Here is a 17,590-nt window from a genome sequence, read left to right as displayed (position 1 = left end):
TCACAACAGGCAGCACCACATCATCCAGGGGAAAGTCGGAAAATTATTAAGATAAAAGATTATTATATAAAAGTATAATGTTTTAAGCAATATGCATATTAATAAAAGTCTTCTAGTACATGACAGGTGTTTTAGTATTAGAATTTAAGGAACGTAACACCAGCAAGAGGAAATTCTTCTTATCTTCCCCCTCGGTTGCTGGTAGTTTATCCACCTGTCTCTCAAAATAGCCCAGAGAATACCTTCTTTTAATTAATTTAGTTAACTAAATAATACCATATTTTATTGAATATAGCACATTTTATTCAGTCAATAATTAGGACTTAATGAAAAAATATCGATCTGCTTTGGCCAATACTTTTCAGTTCCCTAATTACAATCCCCCTTTTACAATTACAACTTTTACAATTCAGAGTAAATTCATACATTTTAGATTATATTTTTTAAAGTGGTGAGCTTCATTAAAACCACATTAGCCATTATTCCATACATTTTAATTAGGCAAATTTATCTGGAATTATTTTTGGTCCTCAACCTTCCTGTACATTATTTTTTTGTTCCAGATTATTTTTTGCTATTTTGGATTGAACAGTGATACTGTGACTGTAAAGGTAATCTCTGGTTATTTTATTTCATTTAAAATTACTCAAAGGATGTACCCTGTAGGTGCCGTCTGAAAGGGAGAGACAGGAACGTAGCTCACAGATTTGCTAACAGTAAGACAGGGAAGGGCCTTCGTTTATACCGATGTGCATAGCAGAGGAGGGAGAGAGGGGGCGATAGAGTCAAGGGAAAAGAGGGCAGAGCAATCAGAGGGACAGAAAGAAGAGGAGGAGAGGAAGTCTGAGGGGATGCCTGCTTCTAGGATGAGATGGCTGAGTGGCACGTACTGTAGATATCCATGAAGAAATCCAGAAGAGAAGTTACAGAAGGGAAAGGAGGGTCTGTCTGTGCATCACCAGTGTAGAAGCGGGAGATGAAGGCATGACTAGAGACACAACACAGAGGACAATGTGTGCCAGCAGAGAGGAGAGAGGGAGAGCTGTAAAGACCCTTCAGAGACTGGATGGAAGCCAGAAGTTCTCTCTTTGCCTGTTATAGTCCACTTGCTCTCTGGGCTGAGTCATGTTTTCCTTGAGACATGTTTGCAAGTTGCTTTTATTAGTTTTATAATAGGCAGAAAACTCGCTGTTCGTTGTTTCTAGTCGGCTTACAGTGTATAATACTGTATCTGTTTAGGCATCCAGGATAACAAAGGTGGAAAATAAGCAGGTAAGGGATGAATACTCAAGCTTGGGTTGCTGTAATTAGCGTGGTATAAATTATGTAATACTGTATGTTACATTTTCAGGCGATATCAAAATACGAGGTGCTCCAAACATGTCTGAAACGCCACAAGAAATTAAAAAATCAGTGTTTGCTGATCCTGAAGAAGATCATTTTCTCAATGGACTGATTTTCTCAAAACACCTTATTCTGTCATTAGAAAAGACTCCTTCAAAACTGGAAACCTACTTGTTTGTTTCTCTTTAAATGATTCTCAGAGAAGCATGTCATTTTGGAAAAGTGGCATCACAAATTGGGCATGGATTTCTAAAGTAAGTCCTACTAATGCTTTGTGAGTGTTAAAACACACAACCTCCCCAAATTAAAATTAGCCACTTTCAGTTTCAGATCTAATTTACCTTTGGACCGATCCTCTACATTTCTGTTATTTAAACACTACAAACATCTTAAGTGTTTAGTTCAGTAGGACTATGATTTTTGCTAACTGGATGGTGATTAAATAGAGATCAAAAGGATTGTGTTGTTGTCAGAATCTACACAAAGAAAACTCAAGAAGATAGGATGAGTTATTTGTGAACAGTATTGTGAGTTAGCTTACAGCCACCTACTGGTAACTGTGCATAATGCAACCAGAAGACAGGACCGTCACCATCTCCTGTATCTTGTGTAGTTTACTGGATCCGCTGAACAGGCTGCTGGTTAAAGGGGTGCTAACTCACAATACTGTTTAAGGGGAGACAAACGAATATTTCAATTTATTAAACTGTGAACTGTAGCTGTTTTAATCATGACTCACAGGTTTTCAAATTATTTATCACTTGATAATTTGTCAAAAGTAAATATTTGGAAACCACAGTATTTACACAAATCGACTTCTTTACATTTAAAAGTCAATATATCCAATCAGGATTCAGGATTCCTAAACAAACTGAAGTGGATAAGAACACTCGGACACTATCCAGTCTTTCCAGCTTACTTTCATGAAGATGAATATCTACAGGATATCTCTAGACCTTAATCCGATCATTTCACCACACCTATTTTTAAGTCAACATTTTCACTTTACCAACTGGACTCTTTAAAAACTAAAATACCTGAAATTCAGAATTAGATTTTGCAAATGATGTGAAAAAATATTTTCTAGATATGTCTTCAAATTTCGTGAAAACAAATTACTATGGACTTCTGTAGAGCAGAAGAGTGTGAACAGTAATGAGTAATGAGAATGCCATCAGTAAGACAAGAAATCTTAAACACATCATATCTAGAAATTCAAAACATAAATAAATCATGGAATATTTTATTAAATTTAAACATATGGAACATAAAACATACAAAGAGAAAAAAATACAACATCTATTTCTATGGCACAGAGAACTCTACATGTAGTGTATATAATCTTTCAATTGAAGTAAGTGTATTTCTCTTCGATGGAATAGAATAATATGATGAAGGACTTTATCTGTGATAAAGGACTTTTTCAGCACTAGGCTACTTTCTTCTTTTTTTGTCTTTGGTTATGCAGGAAAACACACGTCAGTATTTGACAAATTTACCTTTTGACACAACACAATACTTCCTGACAGACTCTCAGTTATTTAGCTCTACAAAAAACAATGTTCTTCAATTAGAGAATAGGAGAAAACAATACATACAGCATGGCTTATGATGACTAATATTAAATAAACATATAATCTTCAAAATATATATACTTACTTACAAAGTACTGTAAATACAGTCTAATACTAATATACTTGGTCTCATTGTTCAGCTTCATTTTGACTACTGGTCACACAAGGAAGTTACTTGTCTAATTCAGCCTGCAGGGCAGTTGATTCTGTTCAGGTGTTTTGTGCTTCAACAGAAAGAGATTTAAGGAGGTGCAGCTGGTTGACATGATGCTGGACTCTCAGTTAAACAGAGCTGAACTGTCAGAGCTGCCATCAGGTTCTCACGCAGTTCTTGGAGTCCTGAAGAGATCTTGAGCCCAGCCATTTACAAAAAATACTGCAGGAGAAATATGAGGTTCACATTCATCTTTTTCTCTGAAAATAAGCGATATCAATGGTCCTGCAATGATACACTTTTTGTGACATACAAGTTTCTGTTTTAAATCTTGTCGAACTGCACAGAAAATGTGCTTCTGCCTTTGGCCAAACCTGCAGTAAACACTGTCCCGGTCAATACTTTCATAGCAACTGTTCAAACAAACAAACCAGTTTTTCAATTAACCATTTTGATTTGAATCTGGTTTTGGAAGATGGTGTTTAAACATGATTTGGTCAGATTTAACACTTCTAATTTCACCATCTTCTGATTTCTTCTTGATCTGGAGGTGTAAAACACTGCAAACCGGACAGAAAAAGTCAGAAAATCCTTTACCTTTTCAGTATCCTTCACGTTTTCCAGGGACTTCTGGGACAAGTTTCTTTTTGATTCTTTAGGTTCTGTTCCTATATAGGCTATGAAGTGTATAAGTGTGTAGATTCTGTAGGAATCAGATGACACAAACACATTAAATTAATAAAAGGCTCACAAGGATCTCAAGAGTAATCTGATTACAATTGTATACATTGAAAGGGGTGTAAACTGAGATGGCAGTAATGACTTCATTTACTAATTTATTCACAGAGCAAAACCTACTGAGATGGCTGTTCCATTAAACTGGTAGACCTACATTCAACGGTGAGCAACATAAAAATCTTACTGTGTGCTCACACCATGGGAAGCTAATGATGGAAGCTAATGAATGAGAATAGGATGTAGAAAAATAATAAAATGCCTAAACCTTGGGAAAGTGGTAACAGACGTACCTGTGGTATCCCATAGCAATGAACTGAATGAGCAGCAGGCCAGCAAAGGACAACAGGAACATCAGCCCAATTGGATCTATAAAAATGTTCTGGCCTCCTGCTATTGATCCATTTGATAAAATCTTTGGAATCCTGATACTAACTGAAGAGCCAATAGCCTGGAGGAAGAATGTGGCCACCAGCCACAAACAATTGATGATGAAGAAAGTGAAAGTGGCCTGTAAAGAAATAGAGAAGAAAAGACCCATGATTACTGTAAATGCAATATATGTGTTTCAGAGAAACTATGTTGTTGAAAGTAGTAAAACAGTGATGTGTGGAACGGAACTGAACCCAGTGCATGATGAATTGTGATGTGAGTGATCTGTAGGGAAAGATGGTGCTGTCCACTACGGATTGTCTCTGTAAGACCCACATGACAGGGAGTCACTGTGCTGTAGTCATACTCTTTTCACTTTGCAAACTGTTCTTTGTCCTTTTGCTTCTCTCCTGGTGCAAATGAAAAGGCCAGTCTCCATCAGGTTGCACAGAGCTGTACCTTGTTTCTGAGGCTTTTGAGGTCTTTTTTAATTTGGGCTTGCTTGGCTTTGTCTTCAGACAGTGGCTTTAGGTACTTCTCTATGAGATCCTCCCAGAAGAGCACTTCATCCTAGGGACAAACAGGGAAAGGAAAAGGAAAAGGTGGCAATAAATGCAAAACTGTAGAATCAAGCAGTTTCTCTCCATCAGATTCTTTCCATCAGATTACTGTTCTAAATCTGTCTGTTGTTGAAGATTTTTTATGAAGTGTCTTGAGATGACAAATCATGAAAGGAATTATTTAAAAATCTAGATTATTATCATATAGATTTGAGGATCTAAAACTTATGGGAAATACACAAGAACCGTGAAAGCCAGGTTAAAACTGAGGAGCTCACATCATCAAGAGTGTCTTCCTTCAGTTCAAGATCATCTGACTTCTCTTGTAGCTGTGTCATCCATACTGCAAAACAACACAAGAAGGTCAAAGAATTGCATTTTGATATAAAAAGAGAAGAACTGCTGTGTGACAAGCTAAATAATCAAATATAATATTTCTGTGGCTCAAAGAATAATGTTATCTGTCGACAGTAACTATTTGTGTGTACACTAAAGAATAACATTGTAGGTGTTTTTCACACTTACTGTCATCTGGGGTGGAATCTTCTTCACTAAAACAAAAAATATATAGAACAAATTAGCATGAAATATAGACATAAATTACAGCATTTACCCAGTGACACTCTCAAAACTCTCATACTGCATCTCCTGTTATCCACAGGTTTCAGATAAAAATTAACGCAAAACAAATATGTAGTGCTTTTCTGTGAATTCTTCATCTGTTTGTAGAAACACAAGGGGGTTTTAATTATTTTATGTACGATTTTTGAGTTGTCTCAGTTATCCTTTATGTCTGACTTCTAAAACCAAATTTACATTTTTTTCTTTTACTTAAAAATGCCAAAGTAGGTGGCATAGGATTTAGTCATTTTTAGAGAGTAAGTGAAGAAATATTCTGCCCCAAAACATACTGTCAATGCTCTAAAAGACCAGGTCTGACGCCCTGTGCACCTGGGGTTGTGGAGCTCTGATGGGCTGGTTCCACTTCCAGCTCTGTCCTCCTGGGCTTGTAGTTGGAGCTCTGGAGCTGCTTCTACTTTCTCATCTCTGTTCACTTGTATCTCGATGTTCCAACAGAGGCATTTGCATGTTTTCTCAAAAGCCACATGTTTCTGAGGAGCTCTGCGGGGGGCTGCCTTGGCCTGGCTGCCAGTTTCCCGAGTTCCCCAGGATACATTGTCCATGTTCACTATGGAGTATATGGTCAGCAGCAGATATCCACTGGGGATGCTGATGAAGTAGAGCAGCCCGTGTACAAGCAAAGGGAACTCCTGTGGGTGAAGTGCTGCTGTTACTAGATTGAGAATGACTAAAGATATGAAGAACAGACCGCTGGGAGTCACAAACGTTTGCTCCTTGACCATTTCTCCTGAAGAACAATAAGAAAAAGTTCTGATCACTGGATGTGCAATTGCAGATTGTGAGAATATGAGGAGTCAGAACATTGTGATGAATCAACTATCTTTAGAATTGATGGCAGGATGGAAAGTAACAGGATAATTCATAACAGATCACAATATAATGAAGAACAACCATACCAGAAACATGCATCTTTAACCTTTGTGTGTGATTTATTTTGCTCTATTGAAAAATATGCACAAATTGTGCTGTTTTCTTAGTGTGTTTGAATCTTTGGTGACAGCATTTAGAATAAAAAAATCTGATTGAAGCTCATTATACTGTTTTCCTGCTGGATCACTTACCTATAATCGAGAGGACAGTGGCTGTCATTAGGAACACGTAGATAACACTCAAGAAGGCAGCGATGGAGATCTGGGTGTCAGATTTTAGTCTGAAGCAGAGCACCAGATAGATGACAGGGGGCACGATAGCCAAAACAAGGGCCCCATTAGGATCGATGTTGAAGACAAACGAGAAGCTTCCTGTAGGCAAGTAATCAAGCGAACAGGATTAAACCTTCTTCCTGTTAAGAACACCAGCAAATGCACATGTGTGCTGTGAAGCGCTCTTTACCTGCAATCATCAAACACACGGTGGCAGGCCCCAGGATGGTGGAGATCATGGTGAATACCTGGTAGACAATGTAAAGCCTGGAAATGGACCTGTTTTTCTGTGCCGTCAGTGAGCCCGTGCCCAGAAGGTCGATGGTGTTTGCCAGGGTGGAGGGTCCCCAGCGGCGCCTCTGGTTGTAGAACTCTTTGAACTCCTGGGGGGCGTTGGTGTAGGCATCTGAGGCAGCGTTGTACTCCACTCTCCAGCCCTGCTGCAGCAGCAGTGTGCACAGCCAGCGGTCCTCACCTGGTGAGCATGTTTGGGATGAGTTTGTTACTTTCATGGTCTCAGTTCCTTAGAGGCCCAATGTGGCGCTGGAGTGAATGGCATGAAACAATTCAATGGTGATCGTCTGAGTGACTAAACAGAGTGAGTATGAGCAGCTCACATTATCTGGTCTGTTAGCAGCCCCTAAGTGAGTGGGCACACCGGAAATCTGGCCGACTTTGAGACGTGAACTTTCTGACCAGCCAGGCTCATGTGTACGCAGGAGTGGAAGAGATTTAGGAAAGAGAAGAAGAAAGAAGACAATATTGAGCCAAAACTCCTGAAATTGCTCACCTACTGGATTCCACATTGATGAACCAAAACCTATCAACTACTGAGCACTGAATGGACTCAACTTGAGTTTAACAAAAAGAGTTGTATTTTTCAGATTTGTGGAGATTTTTAATTTTCTTTGTAAATCTGCTGTACAATTTGTCACTCATACAGTATTAAGAAGCATTTCTGTAAATGGATGGATAGTAGTCTCCATTTATCTTCAGTTCAAAGTATATGTTTTCCTTTGGAAAATTAAGTATTTCATGGGAACAGTCTCACTTTGTATTAGCTCTTAGCGAATTAGCGCTGGCCAGAATGAATGTCTGAAATTGGATTGGTTGCGTCCTGTTCCCCGGAATTCACTCCTCCTGTACAGAGTCTGCAAATTTAATCTGTGTGATCTGAATCTGGTGTTAGTTTGGTCTTTTAAGCTATTGTACATTTATTCAACAAGCACAAAATTGTTCCAGGAAAATTATTGAAGACAAGAGGTATTTCCTGATCAGTAGGGGTGATCTATATTTTTACACTATTAATTTCCTTGTACTCAAACTGTTAGCAGGACTAATTCTTAATTAATTTATTTCTCTCTTTAAGAGTATCTGTACCTCATGAACCTGCTGTGTAAAACTAAAAAAATGTGAGATCCCCTCATGACCCCTGTGAGACACTCACCCTGGTCATACTGCACATATTGGCTTGCTTCTGTGGCCTTGGTGGTGTATCTCTTCATGACGTTGTCATCCATGAGGGCGGCTCCTCTGAACAAACTGAAGCACCCGGGGCTGCAGAGCACACAGCCAAACACATGCTCTGCTGTCTTCTGTAGCCAGTGGCCAACAGCGTATTCAAACTTCTGGTACCACACCATAGGGCCTAGAACAACAGCACCAGCTGCAGCTTCATCTCAGGAGGGATAAAACCCCTGCAGAGCCACTCTTATACCTGGAGCTTCAACAATTATAACTGACAGCATGAATGTGTATTAAATATGCTCTTACATGCAAATGAGGGGTTCCAAAAGAAATACTTATATTGTCTGAACAGAAAAAATATAAAAAAATAAAAACATGAGTTTCAAAATTTGAGGTTAATTCAATTTGTTATGATGCCTTAAAGACCTGCTCATATGCATTGTCACACTATTTAAAAATGTGATTTTAAAGTGCATAAAGGCAGAATGAAAACACAGGGAACACCTCGCTCTGAGCTCAGGACATTGTTCCTGCAGTCAGTGAAGCTGTCTGATCCTCGAGAGAGGCAGCCCTTCATACCTGTGCCAGTCGGGTGAATCCTGCCACAGGCTGCTCCCACATCAGCATACAGCCTGAGACGATCCACCAACAGCATGACTGCCGCAGGCTGGAAGTCAGTGTCTCCATCCAAGGCTAGAATGTATGTGTTGTGTCTTTCTTTCTGTGGGCCAGAAGATGCAGTGATTTAGGAAACACAGGACTGCTGAGAAATCCAGAAATCCAGGATTCTCCTGTGTTTTCAAGTCATTCGTACCTTCAGCTGCTCCTGTAGAGTTTTCACATCTTCGCCGTTCTCCTGCTTCTCAAAGTATTTCCTGTCAAGCTTCCAGCCCAGCAGATAGTACAGGTACATGATCTGAAAGAAATACACACCGGTTTGGTTGTTACTGTCATTCTGTTTATATAAAGGGAGATAATATCCTGTATATACAGTATGACACAACACCAAGCACAGGCTGGGGCAGACAAAGACATAGCACAATCTAGTGGCTTGTATGTGTGCAAAATGCAGAGCCTGATGTAGATGATCATGACAAAGGCTGCTATCTTGGAGGTGTAGTACAAAAACTGGATCATCCCACTTTGTTTCACTGGACCTGATTTTACTATATTGTAACACTTTTCTGTATGTCTACATAATTTGAGAATATCTAAAGATGATTATTAAACCTGGATTAACATTTCCTCTAGCGCTAGTATAAATCTATTCTCACAGCACCATCTTGTTCATTACCAACAATCCTTACAGTTAAACAGGAAGGGTCAGGTGTGGACGACGTACCTGAGACCAGCGCTTCTTGTGCCGAATCAGTTGTTTATCTTTGAAGTGGACGATCAGCAGGTTTCCACGTGGAAGTTTGTAACAAAGACGGCCACCGTAGGGAGTTTGTATGATTTTCTGTTCTCCAGCATCAGAGAGGGGTTTGGCTCCATTAAATATGTTGTGTGTTTCATCACTGAACACCCTGTAAGAACAAGAAGCATATTAGTAGAGTTTTACCAATTATTTGTCAATAAGAGCATTGAGGGGAGTCAGTAAAAATGTGTTTTATCACTAAGGTGGCACTTTACTAATTGAGTAGACCCAGTGGAGCTATAATCTTTGACAAAGAGGGCAGAAATACAGTTCAGTGACAAACACTAGGAGGTTGGTGCTTACACATAGACTTCTTTGATAACTTCCACCAAGGTCTCAGCGTATTCATTCACACAGTGCTTCTTGACACCCTGTGCATCTTCGATCTCCTCAAAGGCATCATCAAAGAAAATGTGGGCTTCAAAGCTCATGTCTGTCCTCCCATGTTTCTTTGGCCTGTGTCTGTCCAGCCTTGTAACAAAGAACAGAAGACTCTTGTTAATGTGTGGATGTGCACTCAACGCAGAATCCAGTTGCTCTAAATGTTCAAGTCCTGGTTCCCACAATGCAAACAGCACAATGTTCTCCAGCACACCCACGCCACTCAGTATCAGTGTCTTCACCTGGCTGCCCTCAGATATCAGGAGATGATCAAAGCATGATGCTGCCTTCTGTGGGTTTTGAACATCACTTTATACAGTACATTGCAGGTTGTCTAATGTGAAACTCCAAAGATTGTATTAAGCACAATACTTCATAACTAGTTCTAAAGTATACCATTAACATTATTTCCAAAATTTAAAATTTCAGTTTTCCACTTTCCAAGAAATGAGTATATAGCAAAGCTTATAAAACTAGCAATTTTCCACTGTACTTGTCCTACAACTTTCTATATTCTTTTGTTTTAATTTGCTTTCCACTGTTTTACCTGAACATTGAGATGAGAATTTTCATCATTTCATCATACGTCTCGTGCCACATTGTAGCACACAGGTAAACTTTCACTGGGTCTTTGTGAACTCTGGTGAGACAACAAAATATATTCAACAGAGATGTCTGTTATTCTGTGGTATAAAGAATATGTACGTCTTCTGTATAACCTTTTGGGACATCTAGTATTCACCTTCTTGATGATTCATGTTTTCTAGACATTTACATTGCTTGGTGAATAAATACAAATTTCTAAAGGTTTTTTAGGTCTTTTTTCAGAGCTGCTGCATTTCTCATAAAAGACTGAATGCAAGTGTCACGATCGTAATCCCTCCTCTTAAGGGCGCTCCGGCTCTTTTCACATTTTGGCTTATTCCGTGCACCTGCCCTCAATCCTGCCCCATCTTAGGCCTGGCGCTACTCCCGACTCTGCATTGGAAGACTGACGCCCGGAGGCCCACCAACCACCAAGTCGCCCTACGTCCGCAGCTTGAGGGCATAGGTCTCCTACCAGCGTCCTGACCACCTACAGTAAGTCCGGGGTTCAGAGTGCCTGGCCTCATGATCCTGCTTTTATTCCCAGTCCCTGCGCCGGATCTGGGTTTTAACTGTGTCTTGTTATCGTCTCGTTTGGATTTCCCGATTTTGGACTTTTGGACTTCGCCCTGGTTTTCCCCCCTGGACTCCTTGGGCTTGTCTGCCATGGCCACGCCCCCCTCGAGCACCAGTTCACTGTCGCCACGCCCCCCTGTCTGTCAACCTGCCCTGATCCTCATCGTCTCCTCCCCATTGTTTTAATCCACTCACTTCCGGATTATACCGTCAGAATAGGGTCCTGTTCTACACAACCTTACAGCAAGGAGTCCTCAGTTGTGTTTTCACAGCCTTCCTCAGAATTTGTATTATGTAACTGGAACCTTCACTGGAAGTCTCCACTCGTTTCATTACTGATCGTCCATTGTTAGACACATAATGCCGCAAACACTTATGATCAAATTACGTTTGTGGTGTAGCGGCAATGCTTGTTAATAAGACAGAATTAAGCGTTGGTATGCTGTCTTAAAGGCGGCCCCATCTCACCCTCCATCTCTGTGGTGCAGCCACAGAGAAAGAATTCATGCAGGCTGATTTAAAATGTTTTCTTTTGATAAGAAGCAAGCTCCCAGACGGGGATGCAATTAGCTAAGCCTGGCTATCATGATCAATGGTCATCCATTGGCGCCTATCAGTCTAGGGAGTGCCAAATGGACATCTGGACTGCATTCCTAAGTGTCAAGAGTAAGTGACTCATATCTCACCTTGATCAACCAATCAGGGACTGGTAGGGCTGAGTAACCCACGTGGGACTCTGATGCCCATGGAACTTTCAGCCAATCAACAAGCTGAAGTTCCTCCAGGTAAAAACAGGCAACACAGGCCTGGAGATTCGGGAGATTCAGTAAGATTCTGGAGAGGATTCTGTGGACTGTTCTAAAGGGAATTCAAAGGAGAATTCCAGGGCAGGACGGCCCAGGAGCAGAAGGCTCCCAAGGGCAGGACATTCTCGCAGCGCGCCTCCTGACCATCCTGAGACTCAGCCCGGACAACCACGGAACGGCCAGTGTGTCCGAGTGCCAGAACTTTCCTTTGTTCTAAGAGTCTAGAGCGGAGGTTGCCAGAGAGTAACCAGAGGATCCACCCGAGGTTAGCAACAGCAGCAGGCCTCGTGAACAGGTCAGAACTGTGGACAGCTGAATCACTATTCAGAACTAGCTCTTCATCAGGAACGAACCGGTCCTCTTCCTGACTTGCTGTGACCCACAGTCATCTTTTCTCCTGTGCACAAACTGTGCTAGTTAAAGCCAACACTAACTAGCCAGCCAGTGAGCATCTGCAGCGCACCGTCGCAAACCGCACAGCACAGCCAGAGAGCGCGGATTGGACAGCAACAGCCTGCAACTGTTTCTTTGAGCCCGCAGGAGATCTGAATCCCCAGAGATTGGATGAGTATTCAACTTCAATGCATTACAGCTCGAGAATTCAATTGTTATCCGAACCAGTTGATATCAATTTAATTCCTAAGAGTTATGTACTTATTTTGAGTATCGAATGTAGAAGTTATAACCAAGTTCATTTACGAAACGGTCTTAATGAATGATATACTGAACGTATGTCCTCTTGATATGTGTAACACTTTGTAACTGACTGAATATATACCTTTTGTATTCTGATAACCATCTCGATAAGATCTGTTAGTTTTACATGCATATTCTATGTATTAATAAATGTATCCTCGTGTATTAGTACCTGTGTGTGCGCGTTGTTTGAGTTATGTTGCATAGTTGGATTCTAAAGCCATCAAAAGAATCAACTTTGTGATTTACTGCTACAATTAATAATTGTCTCAGTAAATGCCCAAACCCTACAGAACTGGTGCCTTCAGAGAGCCACTACATTACATATTTGGCGTCCCTGAACGGCTATGAAACATTACAGTGGTTAAATCTTAAGTACTTTATTTTGCATATTGTATCAGTAAGGGGATATCTGTCCTACCTGAAAGCTTCTTTCAAGCATGATTAAATGTTATTACCAGAGAAAAGACTTAAATATGAAATAACTCTCAGACGTGCGCTAGTAGCCATACTGTAGCTCTTCACCCATATTGATTAGAGAGCAAGTTCATGCATATTGGGGCTGATGTAATCCCTGAACCTATTATATTCAAGTAATCCCCAAAAGAATCTAGAAATCCTGCATGACAGAAGGCCAGATATGTATCTCGGGGAGTTAAAGTGCCAGACAGAGTACAATAAAACCCAGACAACTAACTGGCAAACTGTACCCAGCGCATGGAAACAGTACAATCTAAGCTCAAGAGTGTTGTGCTGTCTTGACTGCTCTACCCATCATATTGGAGTGAAGAGACGTGTCTTACCTGAATCCTGACCAATTCTAGTGCAAGTGTTCACATTACTCCTATCCTGGAGTCCTTGCACTGGCTTCCTGTCAAATTCCGTGTGGACTTTAAAATCCTCATGCTCACCTATAAGGCTCTACATGGCTTGGCACCTCAAAACCTGCCTGAACTACTATCGCCCTACTCCCCACCTCGCAACCTTCACTCTTCTAATTCTGGTCTCCTAACTGTCCCCCAAGCCCGTCTACATTATATGGTTGACAGGGCCTTCTCCTGTTATGCCCCCAAGCTCTGGAACTCTCTGCCCAAGGATATCAGAGAGTCACCTTCTCTAAACTCCTTCAAATCCAGACTCAAAACCTTCTTCTTTAGAAGAGCCATTACTTAACTGGTTCCATTCTTTACCCCTCTGCTCCTACTATACTAAGTACCACCATATTACTATAGTATATACTATACTAAGTCTCCTCTATGTATTGTAACTGTGTTTTATCTTGTGTATTCTTTTTATTTATTGTTGTTGCCATTCTGTAAAGCGGGGTTCAGAAGCCACCTTTAATGGTGCTACATAAAATAAAGTTTTATTATTATTACCTTTCACTTGAATGTTTCTTCAGAATCTCAAAGCGCATGTTGAGCAGCAGGGACTGGTCTATGAAGGCAGCTTCATACAGGCGCCTCACAAAGAGCTCTGAGGTCCTCTCGATGCGCTGAATTGGGGTGTTCCAGACGTGGACTGTGGACAGCAGCAGTCCGACAAACCAGCTGAATTCTGAAGCTGCCAGCAGTGACAAGCCCACTTTATCCACCTGAACTATCGCATTCCTGTTACACATACTCTGGGTAATGTCCTTGGTCAGAGTTTCTACTGCCACAATCCCCTGGGTTGTGAAGTTTCGAAAAGTCTGACAGAACAAATTCAGAGAAAAATTGCCTGCACCGGAGTCGCTCAGAGCTGTCTCATAACGTGTCACAAACACCAACACGAAAGCCAGTAACACAGCCGGGGACGTGAGAATCGTGGGCACAATGAAGCCACGCCGGAGAGCGTGAAGTTTACAGGCCACCACCACAAACCAGTGGCAGAGGGCTGAGGAAATGGCCTGGATGCCAAACAGACTCAGAGTGACTATGACTGTGTTTCTTGATACTGCTTTGACAGAAGCCCAGTCTTGTCCTGACAGGGGGACATAGATCCCTACAACAGCCACAGTGACCAGGATTCTGACAGTGCTGGAGATGACATAGCAGAAGTTTTTGGAGTGGTGGATGTCCTTAATGACTCCCTGAAGGAATCCGATCTTAAACTTGGTTGAAAAATTCTCCCACCAGTTAAGGGAAACGATCAATGTCCCTCCTATAGCAAGGCCAGCATACATGTACTTATCTCTGCTGGCCTTCTGCCCACTGATCTCAATTTGGTAACCAACAAGTAGAAACACAAAACCAGCTACCAGCAGGACAACAGCTAACAGAGGAGGTGCTATGAACCGTCTGTAGCTATCTTTTTCTACAGCCCGACTGGCCACTTGCAGGACTGCAGGCAATGCACAAACACCATTCAGTATCATCACATTCGTTAGGATGTCTAAATGAGGCATAGCGACGACGGTGAGAATCGCTGCACCAGCAGCCACAAGAAGTTCACTTGCAAGCACCTAGGAGACATAACCAAGGAGTAGCAATAAACACTGTGACAGTAGACCATATGGAAAAATTGGTTTTATGTTTGTTAGAAAACTGGAAAACTGGAGAGAGACAAACACACATCACTACAATCACTTTTCAGCACTCTTACTTTATATACAGCATGTTTCTCTACTCTGAATGATTCTTAAAAGTGCTCATGTATGGTAAAATGGAAATACAAATAACATGTACTCAGAAGCTGGATCAATAACCTGTTCTGTTGCATGCTTTACAGTTTCCCAATTCATGCAGTATAAGAATAATCCAGATATACAATTAGTAGAACAGACAGTAGCATTTGTTGTGGTGATTATTGTCTTACCCAGAAGATGGTCTTTGCTGAGGGTGTCTTTGAGTCTTTAAAGGCAATTTTCCAAAGGCTCTTGGCCAACGTGAGGATGCTGGGAACGATCAGAGTGCAGCCTAAGAGCAGGAGTCCGAAGGCTCTTGTTGAGATGGTGGTAGAAGAGCTGCTGGACACTGTTATAAGGAGGAGCAGGGAGGACTGTAATAAAAAGAGCACAGTAGTTGCGTCTCATTTATAGTCAAGGATGGCAAATATTAGCAAAACTGAAATTCTGTCAAAAGAGAATTTGCTTTTTTTTATTCATTGGTAAATATTTTTGTTAATACATGTTTAGCAGTTAATTTATTTTTAATTACAGTAGCTTTGTGTTACACCACAATTTCAAGCACAGTGTATACAACACTAGCTGTTACCAAAGAATATGAATTGGTTTGATTTAGCATTTTTTGGGAGCACATTTGCTGTAACTTCTTTCCTCTTTCACAAAGAAACTTCTAAAGATTTTAAACCTCCTCTGTGTGTGCAAAAGTTTGATAACACCGGTATATAAATCTGCTTTTTCATGAGTCTTTGTTTTATTACAAAGCAGGCACTTTTCCACCCTAAAGATACAGAAGCAATTAATGAGAATCAGGTTTGATATCATGTGGATTGAGGGGAATCGACAGTAACTGCCTTACCTTGCTGAAAAAGCCAAGAGCAAAGACTGTCAGTCCAATTAGAGTGCAGATAACATAGTGGATGAACCTGAACAGCTTCCTGGGTTTCTGTTCATCCTGAATGTCGGGCACCTCTCTGAAGTGATCCCAGGACTGCCTGATTGATAAAGAGAGACAGTCAAGTGGTAAAATAATTGTATGAACAAATACTATAATTGCTGTTAGATGTTTTAACTGATGATACCCTCCATATGTTTCATGTCATAAAATTAAGAATTCCCTCTCCATAATTCAAAATCACAATCAAGCCATTCCTGATCTGCTTAAGATATTGTACTACATGTGCTTTGGGGTAGTAATTAAATACTAATGTATTCTATTTTAGATTTTAATATATATGCATAATAAATAAATATACTTTATTTCATTATTTATTATGATTTGGTCATGGTTTTCTACAGTATTTAACTTTTTCTTATAGAGCTCTGTTAAATTGGGATAATGCTGTTGTATCTGATAATATTAATAATAATAAAATGGATGAATTAACTTAATACTTAAAGAATAAAATGGATATTACCTTATTTCTTCTTTCTTCGTTCTTTCATCGTCCATAGTTCCTCTACCCTGCGCACAACTGTTTTGTCTGGTGTGAGTATCAGTCAGTAGCTTTACCTACTCTTATTTGCAATAACTGGTTATATTATGCTGTACACAAAGAGGTGTGTCCTTTCATATTCATTTAAATGATCATTAAAATACATGACCCTCCCCAAAGTTCCTGTAGTTGCTGTATTAGTGTAGGAATTTCACACCCAGTTAAAGAACGTCATACCAAACAACACACCTTTTCTGGTGTTTTTTGTGTAAAGCAGAAGCCACGCTAAGGATTGTTTAGGAAATGTCTGTATCTTTTTTGGGGGAAAGAGGCTTTAAAATGTTGATTTACAAAACTTAAGTACATAACATTTCTAAAACGATTAAATGCAATTTCACAATATTGGCAAAACTCTATTCTTACAGCTTTCTGTTTAAGAACAAAAGTCTTGGGAGGCACATTATTTCCTTATATTATAGAATTATATTATGTCAAAATAAAAGATGAGTTATAAATGATGCATGAATAGACAGCCTTTTTCTAACCCACATGCAAAACCTTACAATACCTTCAATTCCTTTAACAACTTACTGCCTTCACACACAAATTGTTTACACCATGTCTTGCTTTGTAACTGAAACCAGTTGACCAGCCATCCAGGCTTTTTACATTACTTGTAAAAAGCGTTATATATAAAAGCAATTATTATTAATGAAACCTCAGACTACGTTTTTTACATTGTCTTCTGTGTTTTATGTTGCTTGATTTAAAAGAATATCAACAAAATGCTTTTTGAAAATGTACATGTACATAAACTTCAGTGGGTGCCACAGTTTTGTAGTTAATTTTGATATACTACTTGTCATTCAATCAGGACTTTAGCCAGCACACAAAATAATAAAATGATATTGATATGGGTAATGTAATTCTACTATATTGTACTCAGGGAGACAAAATACTGCATTTCCAGAGAAAAATTTCAGTGAGATTAAGTCAGCTCAGGGTGTGCTGCAGCTGCAGGGGCCGGAGATGGAGGGGATATACAGTAGCTGTTGTGAACAGGGCAGGTCTGTAAGCTAACACAGTCTTCAGGCAGGGACA

General features: G+C 40.2%; 1 protein-coding gene across 1 annotated transcript; it reads right to left on the bottom strand.

Moving 5' to 3' along the window:
- Positions 1–3,054: 3,054 nt before the first annotated feature.
- Positions 3,055–16,542, bottom strand: LOC148820250 (chitin synthase chs-2-like). The gene is made up of 19 exons (XM_088934120.1): positions 16,472–16,542; positions 15,913–16,048; positions 15,248–15,430; positions 13,831–14,894; positions 10,336–10,428; positions 9,711–9,878; positions 9,333–9,516; positions 8,805–8,906; positions 8,570–8,711; positions 7,971–8,171; positions 6,714–6,998; positions 6,443–6,622; positions 5,691–6,108; positions 5,265–5,290; positions 5,018–5,082; positions 4,639–4,749; positions 4,101–4,318; positions 3,670–3,775; positions 3,055–3,294 (listed from the first exon to the last, which is right to left on the bottom strand). Exons 1-19 carry the CDS (start codon positions 16,504–16,506, stop codon positions 3,283–3,285), a joined length of 3,729 nt encoding a protein of 1,242 aa, XP_088790246.1. The 5' UTR covers positions 16,507–16,542; the 3' UTR covers positions 3,055–3,282.
- Between the last annotated feature and the right edge of the window lie 1,048 nt (positions 16,543–17,590).

The sequence above is a fragment of the Atractosteus spatula genome, chromosome 15 (assembly GCF_055471065.1).
Source record: "Atractosteus spatula isolate fAtrSpa1 chromosome 15, fAtrSpa1.hap1, whole genome shotgun sequence".
Classification (NCBI taxonomy): Eukaryota; Metazoa; Chordata; class Actinopteri; order Semionotiformes; family Lepisosteidae; genus Atractosteus; species Atractosteus spatula.
The sequence above is the reverse complement of the archived record's forward strand: the minus strand, read 5'-3'. Positions and strand labels throughout refer to the sequence as shown.